The 17,826-nt window shown below is 43.0% G+C and overlaps 1 protein-coding gene across 1 annotated transcript in view; it reads left to right on the top strand.

The window, feature by feature from the left end:
* Window positions 1-17,826, top strand: part of ccdc141 (coiled-coil domain containing 141) — a 29,309-nt gene that overhangs the window by 2,494 nt on the left and 8,989 nt on the right. Inside the window, exons 5-17 of the mRNA XM_073473203.1 lie at window positions 2,538-2,634; window positions 3,137-3,270; window positions 3,452-3,607; window positions 4,130-7,320; window positions 7,751-7,877; window positions 7,985-8,104; window positions 8,615-8,950; window positions 9,295-9,525; window positions 9,644-9,808; window positions 10,057-10,179; window positions 10,974-11,177; window positions 11,590-11,754; window positions 11,975-12,124. Coding sequence (XP_073329304.1) covers window positions 2,538-2,634; window positions 3,137-3,270; window positions 3,452-3,607; window positions 4,130-7,320; window positions 7,751-7,877; window positions 7,985-8,104; window positions 8,615-8,950; window positions 9,295-9,525; window positions 9,644-9,808; window positions 10,057-10,179; window positions 10,974-11,177; window positions 11,590-11,754; window positions 11,975-12,124 — 5,199 coding nt within the window. The remainder of the gene's footprint in view (window positions 1-2,537; window positions 2,635-3,136; window positions 3,271-3,451; window positions 3,608-4,129; window positions 7,321-7,750; window positions 7,878-7,984; window positions 8,105-8,614; window positions 8,951-9,294; window positions 9,526-9,643; window positions 9,809-10,056; window positions 10,180-10,973; window positions 11,178-11,589; window positions 11,755-11,974; window positions 12,125-17,826) is intronic.

Genomic DNA, 17,826 nt, shown 5'->3' on the forward strand with positions numbered 1-17,826 from the left:
AAATCTCCTTTAGTTCACCGGCTCCCAACCAGAGAGTCAGGACCTCAACAAGGGTTCACAGAATTAATAAAGGGGATGAAAAGATGATTTTTCTCTTTCTTTCTTTCTTTCTTTTACTTCACTGAAATACTGCACAGTTTCACCTCTTCAAGCCCTTAAAAAACATCAGGGTCTGATCAGGGCAAATCACTCTGAACCATGTGATGCAAACCTGCAGAAAGACATTTAAATTCAGTCTCAATCAAAGCAACACAAAAGGAGCAAGCAGCGTGGGATCATGGGAGTTGTTGTTTTCATTATTATGGCTGTGATAAACCAAACTGACATCGAAGAACTCGCTGCAACAAAGGCCGACTGTTGCGTCACCTCACATCAAAAAGCTACGCTTGAACACACCACAAAGACGACAGCTGGCGCCAACTAGCTTGTGACTTCTGCAGCTGCGTGAGAAGAAATATCTCTCTGCAGATTTACAAACTGTTGTTATGATAAAGAGGCACATTTTGACACCACTCTCGCTAATTTAGCCGCTCCTAATGAAGAACATGTCTGATAAAAAGTTGTAAATGTCAGCGGTGAAGAGGCAGAAAAGAAAAAAAACACTAGATGGGTGAAATCATGGATATGACAGGAACAGGCTCGAGGGTCTTTCCCTTTCTTTTGCTGTTTCTCTGTTCTGCACTGAACGGCCAATCAGAGTGATTTCTCTCACCGACAAGCCGCCGCCAATTCTTCACGCTGAATCGGCCAAATGCCTCCAGCAAGTGCCGTCCAGTGTGAGACACACCACACAGACTTCAGCCACAGGCGCTCCCTGATGGCCCTGACAACGCCTGACGGGCAGTTGTCTACAAAGACTGAAAATCTATCTAGCTTCGTGTCTGCAGCAGAATTGTGTGTAAGTTTTCTTCAAGTTATGTTTCGTCTCGTTCTCCGACCTCCTTCCTCACTCTCCGACAGGCGACCAAGTGAAACACATCGTTACCTTGAGGAAACTTTATGATTTCTCTGGTTTGAACATCGTTGGAAACCTTTAGGATAATGTCAGTAACAGTAACAAAATAAATAACAAAGGTCTGTTAGTTTTAAAGCATTTTAATTGAGAGTGTTGACATTGTAACCACAGCTCACTGTAATCTGACTCTCACTCTAAGTGTTCATCTCTTGTCAGACGGCGGTGACCTCTGACCTCCTCCCTGTAGGCAGTAAAGTTCTCGGAGATGAAGCGTGATGTCCTCTGTGTTTTATAAACCAGGACTGTAGACGTGATTTATCCTCGTCTCGTGGCTCCGTGAAGGACATTTGTTTCAGCTCTCAGTCTCACATTCCTCAGGCGGTGCGGTGTATTTCCTGAATCACTGGCGTGCCGCGGTAAGCCGTGCTCGTTGGCTGGCGTTTTATTAGCAACACCTGCTGCAGCCTTTATCTAAAACAGTCCAACAGTCAGCTTTATGGGGCTATTTAAGTCTTCTGTGCTTTCAGTTATTTTTTTATGAGTTGAAAGCAGCTAATAAACGTCAACCACAGTAACGCTGAGTGAGATAAACACTTTCCCAACACATGCTGGTGGAAGTGTTAATCAAACACGTGGGATATTTACATTTTTAGCTCGATCACCACTCGACTCAAGCGTCAGCTGAGTTTAGTCGACTGTAGAGTTTGGAGCTGAAACCTGACCCCCCCCCCCCACGATGAGTTCAGGATTTAAGAGATGCTGCTTAGAGTCACTACGTCAATAAATAGCTCCAACACGATGTATGGCAATGTCAAGTGTGAGGCTGATCCATCACTTTGGTCCAGGCTAAAATAACTCAACTGCTAATGGATGGATTGCCATTAAATTAGGTGGAGACATTCATGTTCCCCAGAGGATGAATCCTGCTGACTTTGGTGATCCTCCTCACTTGGACTCCAGATCCACCATGAGGTTCAGTTCGTGGTTTTGAGTGAAATGTCTCATCAGCTACTGGACGGATTATCATGAAATGTGGTTCAGACATTCATGGTACCCTCAGGATGAATTGTGAAAACTCTGGTGATCCTCTGACTTTTCCCATCCGGAGGCGTTATGTTTCCAGGTTGTGCACCTGTCCCATTCTTGTGAATGCATCTCAAGAATTTCTTCCAGTAAGACTCAAGGATGAACTGCTTAGAGGTCAAAGCTCAGGTCCCTGTGACCTCACAAAACACATTTTTGGCCATAACTTAAGTATTAATATGATAAGTATGACAAAAAAATTCATATAAATGTCTAACAGGATAAAATGATGAACTGAAGACATTTTATGTCTAAAAGGTCAAAGGTCAGCTTCACTGTGACATCATAATATTCTGCAAAAAATGTTCAGCGCCACAGCTCAGGAACATCAACCTGACTGGTGCGAGGAGGCAACTGAGATGCAGTAATTCTAATTCATCTGGCACATTTTAATGTTTCAATACTTTAGTTTAGGACCAAATACCTGCAGAAGTAATGACATTCACATCAGCCTCAGGTTGACTTTGACCAACATCTGTTTGTCTGTTTCCATTTTCAGTTTGCTGTCGGTATCGATAAAGTTGAGGATCTAAAAATCAAAGCAGACAACGACAGACTGACTGAAGTGCAGCTCACGTACGACTCCATGAGGAGAGGTAACCAGTGTTCATTTCATGAGAAACAGTAGTATGATTTATGGTGTTACACACAGCTGTAAAATATAATACCACTCTGTCCACTCTACCACTTTGTCATTTTATGACGTCATCACCCTAAAAAGAGTTATTTACTAAAATAGTGTTTAAGCAGAAATAGATGTTGTGTTATTGGGGTTATATAAATATAATTCATGGTGCTGTCAGATTGCTCAACATCGCCCCGTTAATACTGCTGTGAAAAGGTTAAACACCAACAAATATGGACTGAAGCAGAATATTTTCATTAAATAATAAGATTTTAGGAATTTTTATATAAATTTTGACTTTTGCTCTTTCCAACGCTCTGGAGTTGGGGTTTGAACGTAGCCTCGTCTCTATCTGCAGCTGTGCAGAAAAAACTTCTTCAAACAGAATAAATAGACATGCAAATATAAAGATACAACCTCTCTGTGACTTTCATCAGTACGGCAGTCATAGTGTCTTTACGCTTTGATTCCAGATCTTCTGGAGAAATCCCTGCAGGTGTTGACCAGCAGCAGCGTTCTTCTCCAGAAACTCAGACAGCTACAGAGGACTGAGGCCCTCCAGAGGAGAGGAGGAGTACTGCAGGACGAGGAGGCGGAAGAGGACGAGGTGAAAGCGCCTCAGCTGCACATTATCTAACAACTCAGGGTCATATTTGCTAGGAAAGCATTGTAAATGGATAAATATACCAGTCGGAGTTCACATTTCATTTGTATCCTTCTTCAGCCTGCTTTTGATTTGCTCTTTGTTGAATGTATGGATTGATGCTGATGCTGTGTCCTCTTCCCAGCGTTCCCAGTGCAGCAGGGGGATAGCGCTGAGGCTGGAGGAGCTGGTGGAGGCGCTGCAGGATCGGAGGAGGAGAGCGGACCAGGTTGTCCGGCTGCAGTTTCAACAGGCGGAGAACAGGAAGAAAGAGCAAGAGTCCAGACAGGCCGGTTCTGAAGTAAGAGACAATTATAGCAAAGTAGCTGGATGGGAATTAACAGGATATTTTTAGTCTGAGTAATGAGCTGCTGCCTGCATAAATCAGGTGCTGAATACACACAGGTTATCACCACAGGTTTAAATCTGGATGTCTGTCAAGATGTCTTAAAGTAAAACACTGTGTATTATACAGTTTATTAGAGTATTATAGATATTAGAGCACAGCAGCAGTGAGAGTCATCTGTCTATTCTGTCAGCATCCATCTTGTGTTCGGGTTATAAATATAAATCCCGCCCGCAGTTACATTCTCGACTCTCCGATGTCTGTATTTAAAAATATTCTGTCAGCTCAAAGTTTTGGTCAGCTGATAACTCTGAAATCAGGCAGCTGAGCTGAAAGAAACAAAAGCATCTGTAGGTTAAGATGATGATGAAATGATGATCCCATGAACTTTCTTTATCTAACGAGCTGTTTCCCAAAACCAAGTTATTGACAAGTTCTGAAAGACACCTAATAACAACACGTCTGTCTTCACTTCAGGACTGGAGTCTCACAGATGACAAGATCCTGGACCAAACCCTGCCGTCTGGATCCCCATTAACAGAGAGCACAGGCCTGAAGTCAGATTCCAAAACAAAAGAAACCAGAGACCTGCAGTCTGGATCCAGATCAGATGTGAAGCCAGGATGTAGAGCAGAGGAGACCAGAAACCCACCGTCTGGATTCAAATTCAACCTGAAGGCTGGATCCAGATCAGACCTCAAGTTAGGTTCTAAATCTGAAGAGACCAGAGATCTTCAGCCTGGATCCAGATCAGAAGTGCAGCCACGATCCAGTTTAGATGTGAAGACTGAATCTGAATCCACACCAGAAGAGACCAAAGACTTTGAGTCAGGATCCAGATTAGATCCAAAGCAGTCTGAATTCAAATTCAACCTGAAGGCTGGATCCAGATCAGACCTCAAAATAGACTCTCCATCAGAAGAGACCAGAGATCTTCTGCTTGGATCCAGATTAGAACAAACACCTGGTTTAAGAACAGAGCTAACCCCAGACATATTCCCTGAATCCAGATCAGAGGAGACTAAAAACTTTTCAGGATCCACATTAGATTCAGAGCCTAAATCCAAATCAGATCTGAAAGTTGGATCCAGAGTTGAGGAGAGTAAAGATCTGCAGCCTGAATCTAGACCAGACCTGCACCCTGGATTCAGATTACAGTTTAAGCCTGTATGTAGACTAGAGGAGATCCAAAACCTGCAGTCTGGATTCAAATTCAACCTGAAGACTAGATCCAGACCTCCAGACCTCAAGTTAGATTCTGAACCTGAGAAGACCGTAAATGTTCCCCCAGGATCCAGATCAGAACAGAAGCCTGGATCGAGATCAGACGTGCCTGGATGCAGATTAGATGTTAAACCTGAATCTGGATCAGAGCTCACCAGAGATGTTACCCCTGAATCCACATCAGAGGAGACAAAAAACTTTGAGTCAGGATCCAGATTAGGTGAGACTAAAGATTTGCAGCCTGAATCTCGACCAGATCTGCAGTCTGGATTCAAATTCAACCTGAAGGCTGGATCCAGATCAGACCTCAAGTTAGGTTCTAAATCTGAAGAGACCAGAGATCTTCAGCCTGGATCCAGATCAGAAGTGCAGCCACGATCAAGTTTAGATGTGAAGACTGAATCTGAATCCACACCAGAAGAGACCAAAGACTTTGAGTCAGGATCCAGATTAGATCCAAAGCAGTCTGGATTCAAATTCAACCTGTACATTGGATCCAGATCAGACCTCAAAATAGACTCTCCATCAGAAGAGACCAGAGATATTCTGCTTGGATCCAGATTAGAACAAACACCTGGTTTAAGAACAGAGCTAACCCCAGACATAGTCCCTGAATCCAGATCAGAGGAGACTAAAAACTTTTCAGAATCCACATTAGATTCAGAGCCTAAATCCAAATCAGATCTGAAAGTTGGATCCAGAGTTGAGGAGAGTAAAGATCTGCAGCCTGAATCTAGACCAGACCTGCACCCTGGATTCAGATTACAGTTTAAGCCTGTATGTAGACTAGAGGAGATCCAAAACCTGCAGTCTGGATTCAAATTCAACCTGAAGACTAGATCCAGACCTCCAGACCTCAAGTTAGATTCTGAACCTGAGAAGACCGTAAATGTTCCCCCAGGATCCAGATCAGAACAGAAGCCTGAATCGAGATCAGACGTGCAGCCTGAATGCGGATTAGATGTTAAGCCTGAATCTGGATCAGAGCCAACCGGAGATGTTACCCCTGAATCCACATCAGAGGAGACAAACAACTTTGAGTCAGGATCCAGATTAGGTGAGACTAAAGATTTGATGCCTGAATCTAGACCAGATCTGCAGTCTGGATTCAAATTCAACCTGAAGGCTGGATCCAGATCAGACCTCAAGTTAGATTCTAAATCTGAAGAGACCGTAAATGTTCCCCCAGGATCCACATCAGAACAGAAGCCTGAATCAAGATCAAACAATCAGCCAAAATCCAGATTTGATGTTGCGCCTGAATCCAGACCAGGGGAGACCAAAAACTTTTCCGGATCCAGATTAGATCCAAAGCCTGAATCAGATCTGAAAGTTCGATCCAGACTAGAAGACACTAAAGATCTGCAGCCTGAATCTGGACCAGACCTTCAATCTGGATCCAGATTAGAGTTTAAAACTGAATCTAGTGCAAAGGAGACCAGAAACCTGCAATCTGGATTCAAATTAAACCTGAAGAGTGGATCTAGATCAGACCTGAAATTAGATTCTCAATCAGAAGAGACCAGAGATGTTCAGCCTGGATCCAGATCAGACATGCATCCAGAATCCAGATTAGCTGTGAAGCCTGAATTTAGACCAGGGGAGACCAAAAACTTTTCAGAATCCAGATTAGACCCAAAGCCTGAATCAGATCTAAAACCTGGATCAAGATTAGAGGAGACTAAATATTTACAGCCTGAACCCAGATCAGATCTGCAGCCTGGATTCAAATTAGATTTTAAACTTGGATCAAGACTAAACGAGAACCAAAACCTGCAGTCTGGATTCAAATGTAATCTGAAGACTAGATCCAGATCAGACCTCAAGTCAGATTCTAAACCTGAGGAGAACAGAGATGTTCCCCCAGGATCCTCATCAGACCAGAAGCCTGGATCCAGATCAGTCGTGCAGCCAGAAACCGGATTAGATGTAAAGCCTGAATCTAGATCAGAGCCGATCAGAGACGCGGCCCCTGAATCCACATCAGAGGAGACCAAAAACTTTGAGTCAGGATCCAGATTAGATCCAAAGCAGTCTGGATTCAAATTCAACCTGAAGGCTGGATCCAGATCAGACCTCAAGTCAGACTCGAAATCTGAAGAGAGCAGGGATCTCCTGCCTGGATCCAGATTAGACGGATCCAGATCATACATGCAGCAAGGATCTGGATTAGATATGAAGCCTAAATCTAGATCAGAGCCAACCAGAGGTGCGCACCCTGGATCCACATCAGAGGAGACCAAAAACTTTAAATCAGGATCCAGATTAGATCAAAAACCAGAATTTCGATCGGATCAGAAGCCTGGATCCAGATTAGAGGAGATTAAAGATCTGCAGCCTGAATCTAGACCACAACATCAATCTGGATCCAGATCAGATCTGCAGCCAGTTTCGGGATCAGATCTGAAGCATGGAACCAGATCAGAGGAGACCAGAGACCCTCAGTCAGGATCTGGATCAGAGGTAATTATTTCTACCAGCAGACAGAATCAGATACTGTTTTATTGGTCCAAGATGTCCAAAGTTAGACCAATGTGAAGCATGGCAACCGTGTTTTGATACACCTGGGTCTGTCCTGGGGGTGGTGACGCAGGAAAATGACATAAAAATGTGAAGAGTTCAGAGATCAAGGCATTTCATGAAAATCTGGTCAATAGATTTTGGCATATCTGAAGACACCTGCAGCTTTCTGTCTTTCTGTCTGTTTTCTCAGGCTGAAGACAAACAGGAAGAGACCAAACAGCACAGAGCTGCTACTACCAGTACCACCAGGTAGGAAAAATGTTACAATACTGCAAAAACGTTCAATACACTACATACAATAAAAAACACATGACATGAAATCTGCGTGATTTTCCCCTTCTTTGGAAGCAGGCAGGTGGCAGGGCAGGAGAGCATGCTGGGAAATGAGACTCAAAGTGGAGAGGACCAGGCCCGCCAAGCCCTCCTGACCAATCAGAGGCAACAGCTGCTGTCGTCATGGGAACACCTCGTGGACAAGGTGACATTTTCTCTCTGTTTTTTAAAGTAGCTGAATTTTACTGTTTAAGCGGATGTCACTAAAGAAGCTGGTACCTCACGTGAATTTAAAGTAAATCTGTTTTGCAGGTCTGGAGCTGGGTGCAGCAGGGCAGCAGTGTGTTGTCTAACTGCTCTGAAGCAGGACAGCAGCTCTTTGAGGTGGAAGACACCCTGAAGACACACCTACAGCTGCAAACACAGGCTGAGGTACACACCGCCACACATACACAGTATTTATTGGTACAAAAAAGTCTGTTAATTGTTGCAGGTGTTCCAAACAATACATTCTCAAATATAACAAATCAGAGTTAAAGACGAGCTGCTGTCACTGTAAACCTGTCTATAACACTGTAATGTATGCATAAAGGATTTAACCTCACAAGCACTTTTGCAAAGAATGTGTCACTTGAAAATGTAGACATTTGATGCCATTTAAAAAAAAAAAGGTTATTATCCTACTAAACCCTCAACTTTTCAACAAACTTGAGTCCAGTCTTCAGACACGGTTAGACGTCTCTTCTGCCCTCTGCTGTTATCAATTATTTCAACAGCTAACTGAAATAGGGGTAAAACACAAAAGCTTCTGGTGCTTAGTGCTCTTTTATTTTTCCTGTCCGGAATCACACTTTCACAGTATTGTGTGTCTTAGATGCATGTATGGATGTATTTCCTCTGATTACAATAGGGGGAATCAATTTTGTACGTCTTTGACTCCAGTCTGTAGGTCGTGATGCAGAGAACATGAAGCAGATCCTGGATCAGATCAGAGCTCTACACACAGATTCGACCATCAGGACCAGTGAACCCAGCAGACAGCTTCCCCCTCTGAAGGCTCTGACAGAGCAGCTGAAGAGAGGCAGCACGGGCAGACAAACCAGAACCACTGCTGCTCAACCCAGCCCACCCGCTGCTGAGCAAACTGGTTCATTGAGTCCTGAACTTGCTGGCCAAGTTGATCTGGTCTTGAAGGAGCTGCAGAGTCTGAACAGCAAGATCGACTCAAACCTGCAGCTGCTGCAACCCTACGTCGCTTTCCTCAGGAGAGCAAAGCAGGTCAGAGTCTCTTCTGGTGTCTTGTTAGGGAGGAAACTGGAAATGTGGTGGCAAATTCCACTGGATCCAGCTGTCATGCAGCTGCTGTAGACGACACGCTACCTCTCTAGCCATCTAAAATAAAATACAGTATAAACAGTTTTCATCTATACTCTGTTTTAGTTTATTAAACAAGCCAGTGTCCTCATTGTTTTCTACCCACAAGACTCAGGAAAATCTGGCAAGTCATTCTCTTGTTCTGCACCAAATTGTCAGAATAAAAGCATGACATTGTTTTCATATTGAAGTCTATGATGAAGGTGAAGGTTATTCCTCCATTAGCGGTCAGTGCTCATGTTCTCCAGGTGGAGGAGGAGATGGAAGGACAGAGGGAGATCTACATGAGGAGACCAGAGGAAGATGATGAAGAGGAGAAGCGTGAAGGGGAGGAAGCTGACAGTAGTAACATCAGCACAACCAGCAGCTCCAGCTCACCAGAGAAGAAGAAACAGGTTGATGCCTGTTGGCAGGAAACACTGCAGAGGTTCCTCACTGTTCAAGAACTGGGAAACAACTACATCAATACTGTCCCCATGGTAACAAGACTGTCAGGAATTGGGATTTCTGCATCATCAAGAATACTTTTTGCTCTGTAGTTGTAAAAAGAAAAACTGTGATATGCTGTGTGATATTTATTTGTGCGTGTGTTGTCAGGTGTCAGGAGCAGGGTTAAACCTGCAGTCCGTGATGTCTGTGGTGCAGCAGATGGTGGAGCGACTCAGCAGAACCAAACAGGAAGTGAATGAGCTGCGGAGTCAGCAGCAAACCCAGATCCAGCAGCAGGAGTACTGCAGGAGGTACCAGGAGAGACTGCTCAAGGTACTTAATACACTGTGACTGTGAAGATGTAACCGGTTGTACAAAAAATCTTCTACCACAAAGTAACTAGTAACTATAGCTGCCAAATAATTGTAGTGGAGTACGTGTTACTTTAAAATGTACTTGATTAGAATAGTAAAATAGGAATACTTAAATAAAGTACAAGTACCTAGAAACTGTAACCAAGTACAGTAATTAAATAAATGTACGCAGCTACTTTCCACCACTGGTGCGCTGTATGTTTTCAGACCCTGAAGGACTTGAACTGCGTCTCCGAGCTGCTGGACTCCTGCACTGAGATGGATCTGGGTTCGGACCTGCAGACCTCCAAGCTGCTGGAGCATTTCAACCAGGCCGGACCACATTTTACTGTGAGTCTTGTGACTTTGATCTGCAGGGACACAGAGCACTATCAGAACTCTTTGATAACAAGGACTGTTGAGAGCATTGTAACGTTTGGACTGTAGAGACTGTTGGAACCTTGGAGCTCTGAAATAGTTGAGATGTATTGATACTCATGGGACTACAATAGTTAATGGGACTTTTTGACCGTAAGGACTGTTGGTACCTTTGGACTTTGGGGACTGTTGGGAGTGCAAAGACCTTCATACATTTCGATCCGCTGTACTTTTTCTTTGGGGAATTTTGAAGCGACTGGGACCATGGAACGGTTAGGACTTGTAAGACTTCTGAGACCATTGGGACTCTTTGGGATTGTGACTGCCAAAAACGACCCAAAGTCCAGGGTTGGGTAGTGTCATTACATTTATCTCAGGTGTCCCACTGGTCAAGAACCACTGGAAGTTTTGTCTGAATCGGGACCCCTGGGACTGTGACCATTAGGGTCTTTAGCAGTGGAGGCTACTGGAACCGCTTGGAGTTTTGGAGAGTTGGGACTTTTAAGACTTTTGTTCTGTTGGGTAAATAGGGACTGACTTTTGGACTACATACACTGTCATGACTGGTTGGCCTTTAGCCAGTTTTGACTTTAGGTACTTTTGGACTGGAAGGACTACTAGTAGTGTAATCAGCAATGTCCAAGGATTCTCAATGGTCCAGAACATCTACCATTGGGACTCCAAGGATGGCTGTGATTGTTGGAATGTAGTTACTGCTAGAGCCTAACCCTAACCCATAACCAGACACACTCTCTTCCTTTCTCCAGCAACTAGACGCTGAGGTGGAGTACATGGAGATGAGCTGGGAGACTCTGAGAGGAGTCCAGGGCAGGCTGGAGTTGAAGGGAAAAGCAGTGAGGGAGGAGGATCTGTCAGAGCTCCTGAAGCTCCAGAAGAGCGTCAAGAACAAGATCCATCAGAGCGAGTCGATCCTGGACCTGACCAGCAGCTTCCACCGCACATCCCAACAGGTCAGTGGAGCAGAGAGGACGTTCTTCTATTTACAGCTATTCTTGTAGAACAAGCTGGTAGAACAACTGTAAGTTCTCGTCAGGTCTTGCATACTACTTTCAAATCTACACCCTGAATTATTCTTACTTTACCTTGAGAGGCAGCTAGATTTCATGCAAAATCACGTGATCATATGATTTTGCAAATACATCTTGCCAGTCTTCAAGCTATGCGCTCATGGCCAGACACAAGGTGTTTGAACCAATTAGCGTCCTTTGAGGAACTTCTGGCAGCTACGGGTGTGGTTTAGGTGTGATGACCAGACTTTTTACTAAGTAAATCTGCTGACTCTTCCTGATCTCATCTGTTCTGGAAACCACCTGACTGAAAGTGAATCATTATTACTTTTAGTGTTGTCTCCTTTGTGTCCAGCTGGAGGCGCTGCTTCAGTCACACCTTGCGAGTCCTCTGACTGGTTTATGTGGATCCGCTGAGGCTGAGCTGAGTGGAAAAAGAGAGGAACAACAGCAGATCCAGAGTCTGTTTGAAACGGCTTCAACACTGAAGACAGACATCTGCACTGCCATCAACCACAGTGTATGAGAGCGCACACACACACACACACACACACACACACACACACACACACTAGTGAACATTACTATCCTATTTATACTTTTCATTAAAAGAACATGTTCATCTTATAAAACCTCACATAAAATCAGACTGCACAACCAGTTCCTTTTCTTGTAATGGAGTATTTTCACTTTGTTTGTACTTAAGTAGTGGCTGTGAATACTTTGTCTACCACTCTTAGGGTTGGACGTGTTTCAGAGTGGAGCAGCTGGAGGCTCGTCTTCTCTCTCTGGACTCTCTCTGTGTCTCGTGGCTGAATGAAGCAGCTCGACGTGAAGAGAAACTCCGCAGAGAGCTGCTGGCTTGTCGACTCAATGATGATATCAACCAGGTGAGGTCGCTACAGTGATTAGCTGAGAGATGCTATTATAGTTTCTCAGAGTACAATTGTCTATATATACGTACATGCTGCATCGCTTCCTGTCTATCCCTCTTACATGTAAAGGTGATCTGAATCCAGGACAGGAATGGCAGACTCCGCCACTAACAATGAAAACTTCTTAAAACGTACACAACAGATTATTATTATTACCAATAAACTGAATGACGTTTGCAGACAAAATGGCAGCTGTATATGAAACAGAAAACGGGGTTTGATTTCATGAACATTTTAAAGAATAATAAATACAGTGCAACATTTTCTGCAGTATGGGTAATGACATGGGCATTTCAGAGGGCAACTACAGCAGCTTACCTGCATCTGGTATCTGGGCAGGTAACTACTGACGCAGAGCTCTGATTGGTTTGGGATGCTGTTATTCATCAGTATGACCAGCAGAGGGGGCTGCTGCCACTGTCTGTCTGTCTGTCTGTCTGTCTGTCTGTCTGTCTGTCTGGATCCACAAATATACAGGATCTACACAGAGCCGGCAGCAGGTTTTCAGTCTGTGTGACTCTGATGCCAAGCCCTTAATTACACAGTCTGTACACACTCAGATCAATTAAATGTATCTTTATTTTATTACCGATTAATGAAATTTTGTTCTTTTTAAAAGGTCTGCAATTTGTAAGTATCTTTTTAATGATTTAAGTTTACTAAAAATAAATCAGAAATTTTCTTGGAAGGAAAAACTCCATTTTAACCTCAGTTAGTAGATATATTATTCTTCAAGTCTGTCAGTTAAACACTGTCTCTATTTTCCCACAAATGAGTACCAAGTTACAGTTCTTTCCAGGTCACGAACTGAGAAATTATCAGGAAAATAGGGACCGGTGAAAGATTACTAAAATGATTTGCCATCAATACCTTAAGTTTTAGACGACTGTACAAATGAGTTTCACTTATTCTGTAAATACTCTGACTTTTTTAAACTATACATTAAAATGACATCTTTAACATTTTGGATCTAAATCAAACCTACACAGACGATTTTTTATAAAATAGTTTTAATTTTTAAAAACAGATTAATAGTTTTTTAATTTAACTGCACTGCTTGCCTTGACTTGGACGGACAACTGTGATCTGAGGCAGCCACTCGCTCAGTTTTATCAGACTCTAAATATAACTGAGGTCAACAGGACACATTTAGATTTTATTGGGAGTCCATAAAGTCTCTCAGCTCACTGCAGCAATCGCTTTCTCCACTGGAGCTGCTGGTTCTTAGAGTGCTTTTTTTCTCGATGTCGGAGAGAAAATTAAAAAAGGCGGACTTGTGCTGGGTCAGAAAACACAGAAAAGTTCTGACATGTTTGTGTTTTGTATCAGCAGCTGAGTCAAAGCGTGTTCAGCTGCAGTTCATATAATGTCCACTAGATACTGCGCCAAGAAAACTGAATTGAAGTGAATGGGAAAGCCTCCAACTTCTCTCTATGAGAACAAAATTAACACAATAAATTCATGCAAAATTTTCACGTCAAGTTCAACTTTGGTAATCTTTGACCCACAAATTCAGGAAGAGTGACCATTAAAACCAACAATGCTGACCTTTAAGTGGAGAGAGAGAGAGCAGGAGAGCCCAAAATGAAGGATGCTGGTAGTGTTGGTTAGGTTTTGGCACCCAGACTCAGACCAGTATAGGCTAGATCTGCCATTTTTCTAGGGTCAGCAGTTTGGTTCAGGTTTAGCAGCCAGATCTGGACCAGTGTTTTGAGGCCGATTCTGGGCCGTGATTCCAACATGTTTTGAAAAGAGTCTGGCAACCGTAGTTGGGTCGAGCTATTTCTTCTGCCAGATTTGGGCTATTTTTGGGCCAAACCATTTTTGCTACCTGGGAAGCTATCGTAGCTTACTTGCTGTGTTCCATTGTCCTGTTAGCGAAAGTTTGTTAGCACAGAGAACATAAACAAGTTTACAGAACAGTAGAGGGTGACTTAAAGAGATATTTTGCCCAGCTGGCTAGCAAGGTAGCAGTTAGCTTTACCAACCAGCCCTGTGAGTATTCACTAACTCCACAACCACAAAGTGGTGACTGATAAACTAAAACAAGTTGGTCCCATTTTGAAATTGTGATTAAGTGAAATTGTAAAATGTAAAACTTTCACCAGTTTGACATTTTACTGGTTTCACTGGTGTGAGGTTCAATCTGCAGTGTCATTGGACAGCAGAGCAGCAGCTGTTAGAGGAATGACAGAGAGAGAGAGAGGGAGGGAAAGAGAGGGTGAGAGGGAGAGCTGGAGTCAGCTGGACAGATCAGAAATACAGGCCGAGTCAGCCAACGGGTATTTCCCATCATGCACCTGGCGCAGTGTGTCACCAGCACACTGAAACCTTCAGGGGCAGCTGGGGTGGACATCAGAGACTCATGCCTACATACAAACAAACTTGGTTCTTGGATAAAAGCATCACACAGTTGGGGCAGTACACACTAATGTTACTTGATGTTACAGATACACTCTGACAAAATCCAGTGAAATGTTGAGTCAGATAATGTCAGACATCATTTACCAACTTGCACATTACTGATAACATTTAGGAAGTATTCCAATTCAGGAACTAAATTATTTTTTCAAATAGTCAAATATTGTCAATGAGTTGTGAGCTCCTGTTTTTTTCTTGAGAAGCTCAAAGTTGTGTCACTTCTTGAAGCTGAAAAATAGAATAATATCCTATTATTTTCATCTGTACTGTTACACTTCCACCAGCTGCTCACAGATATAGAAGATTGTGTTGTTTTTAAAGGTTTCAGATTGTAGACAGGGTTATCTTGAAGTTAGCCGATCTCCCACGATCGTTAAAGCGCAACAGAACTGGCAGGGGAAGTATTAAGTGGAGTTGTTTGACCACTAGTGATGTGATGGAACGAAGTTTAGATGAGTAGGTCACTGTTTTGTTGTATCTTGTGTTTCACCAGTTCACCCACAGGGCCAAACTTGAACTCTTCCAGGAGTATCATGAAGTATGCTGGTGTCAAGCTACACATTTCTGCCAACATTTCAGGCTACTCAACTGGTCCACAGTTGGTGGCGATACCAAACCAAGAAATATATTGATGTGCCATCAGAAATAGACACGAAAGAAGGACTTTAAACTTTGTTTAATATCGTAATGTTCTGTTTCATTATGGTCCTCTTAATGTCCTCTTAAACTTTTTCAAAGGTGTTACTTGAGACACTTGATGCAACAAGAGAGGCAATGCATCAGCAAAACGCAGCAAAGACAACTGCTGGATGACACAAACATGAATGCAAACGATGCAGTTTTTAAGAATATTTAAAATAAATCAACTGGAAATAATATGTTATTGCAGTGACATAATTTCGGCAATCTTGTGCTGGCCGCCAGAGTGTCAGTTTGGAAATACTGGGCCACAGGACCTTGGCTGAACAGCACTCACAAAACAGGCTCGGGATAAGATTTTGTCACGTTTGGCCTTCTTTGGTACACCTTTGGTTTGGATTGGTCCTTCAGTCAGAGAGCTACGACAGTTTGTGATGAGATAACATCACTTAAAAATGAAAAATGCTTGTGACTTGTACAGATCATTCAGCAGCAGAATGGGAAACAGGTACTGAAGCTGCGTCATCGCTTTAAGAACCAAACAGTTAAGACCAACGTCATCTGAACAGGTCAACAAGATCATCCTGCCCCAAAGGATTTGAGAGGTGCGCCTTTTCCTTTGCCTCGTTTTGGAGGACCCAACTTCTGTGGCATTTGTTGTCTCCAATATCTCAAAATCTTGCACGTGGATCATTCATGACCTTCTGTGTCATTTTTGGACAAGGAGAGGCAGGATCATCGTTCAGTGCTCTGATGGACACACTTTCCTATCCAGACATTCCTGCACTGGGGACTTTCAGACATAATTGGTGTGTAACCGTGAAGGTCTGTCAAGTGTCTATCAAACTTTTCCATCATGTCTGAGGAGCATCTCTACGCTTTATGCAGATTTTAATGGACTTCCATGAAGTCCACTTCACTAGGCAATGTTCAGATTAAAATATAAGATTACCCAGTTTCGACGTGGAAGTTTGTTTTTATAGTTTGTGTTGATGTTGCACACAGATTGCCAGTAAGAATCCTGCTGAGAACCATTCAGGAAAACACTCAGTTTTCAGGGTCAGGAGTTTGTGATTGGAGTCAGGTCGCAATTTTCATCTCATTTTATCTCCCTGTGCCCCGATTGCCTTTAAAACTTGGTGTGATATCAGTGTGCACTGGCAGCACGACAGCATCTTTATATTAACCTTCCTCAAGGTATTATGGGATTAAGGGAAGCCCCCAGCGACGAGATCAGTGGTGAATAATTTCCATTTGGAGGGCTTAACTGTCACTGTTCTGGAGGTCTGTAATTGGACACCACCACTAAGCCGACGATGAAAACTCAATCAGAGGGATGAGGGGTGAGCTGGAGGGTAAAAAGAAGACGTGAGATGCAGAATGACTAAGACTCTCTGGACTTGTTTGTGTCCACACTGCTGAGTCACCTGAAGGGAACATACATCAGTGTGTTGCTGGATGATGATGAGCTGTTTTTTTTTTTTTTTATTTGACTTGTTGCTGAGGAGTGGGTCTATTCTTGTTCACGTGTGGTTTGTTTATTCTCACAACAGACATTCAGAGTATTTTTGGTTCTCATTAAGGATCCCTATAGACACAGTACTTGATCACAGAGTCCGCCAGCTGAAGATATAAAAAGAAAAAAGATATTTGAATTAAGTTTCTGTGCAAAGTGTTCAGTGTGGTTGATACAGGGGTCATTTTATTTTACTTCCTGGCAGCTCATGGCATGTTGGGGTATTTCATGGTACATTCTTATCATCTCTTGGATAAAATGCTTTGCGCTCTCCTTAGGTAGGCTACCTCAGGGTTATCTCTTTGTGTTATGTCCTACTACATCCTTGAAGTTGTGGGTCATATTCATGATAGCTTGTTATTTTTGTACGGCATACACTGGTCCTTCATGGACCATTCAGCACAATATCATGGAAAACTTCATGAAGCTGTGAGACAGCTCTTGATGGACTTGATGATAATCTCTTTGGGGTCCGAATGGCCCTCAGTGGTAGTTCGTAGTTCATTTGGGGTACTTCCTGGTACATTCGGATTGTTCAACCTGCGTAGTTTTTTTGTTATTCTAGTGCCGCAAACGCTGGCTCAACCGGGGTATCATCAGAAAATTTAACCAACAACCTTCTGGAGGTTCTTCATGGTACTGTTGGATAGCTCTGGTGTACTCTATGATAATCTGGGGTAGTATGTTGTACTTCATGGTCTTCTGGGGTACCTACTTACTTCATTGTACTCTGTCAGATACAATCTTTATCTGTCAATCTAATCTAGCTTCTTTATTCCGGCCTTTTTCTGGGATTTTTCAGGGATTTGAACAAAAACTTTCTGGAGTACTTGATAATACTTGAACTCTGAGGTCAACTATGTGGGGTACTTTTTAGTTGTTAGGGTAAGTTCATTGCATTTTTTGGTCTTCAATGTTAAAGTAAAGTGGAATTCTCTTACAGGCTCTTGGTCCTTGGGGGTAGCCCAATTTACTTGATACTCCGGGTTATTTTCCAGTACTTGTAATCTTTTGGGGTGCTTCAGGATCCTCTGAGGTCTTTGATGAAAGTCTGGGATTGTTGTACTTCTTGGTAGTTCAT

Source organism: Pagrus major, chromosome 9 (assembly GCF_040436345.1).
Source record: "Pagrus major chromosome 9, Pma_NU_1.0".
NCBI lineage: Eukaryota > Metazoa > Chordata > Actinopteri > Spariformes > Sparidae > Pagrus > Pagrus major.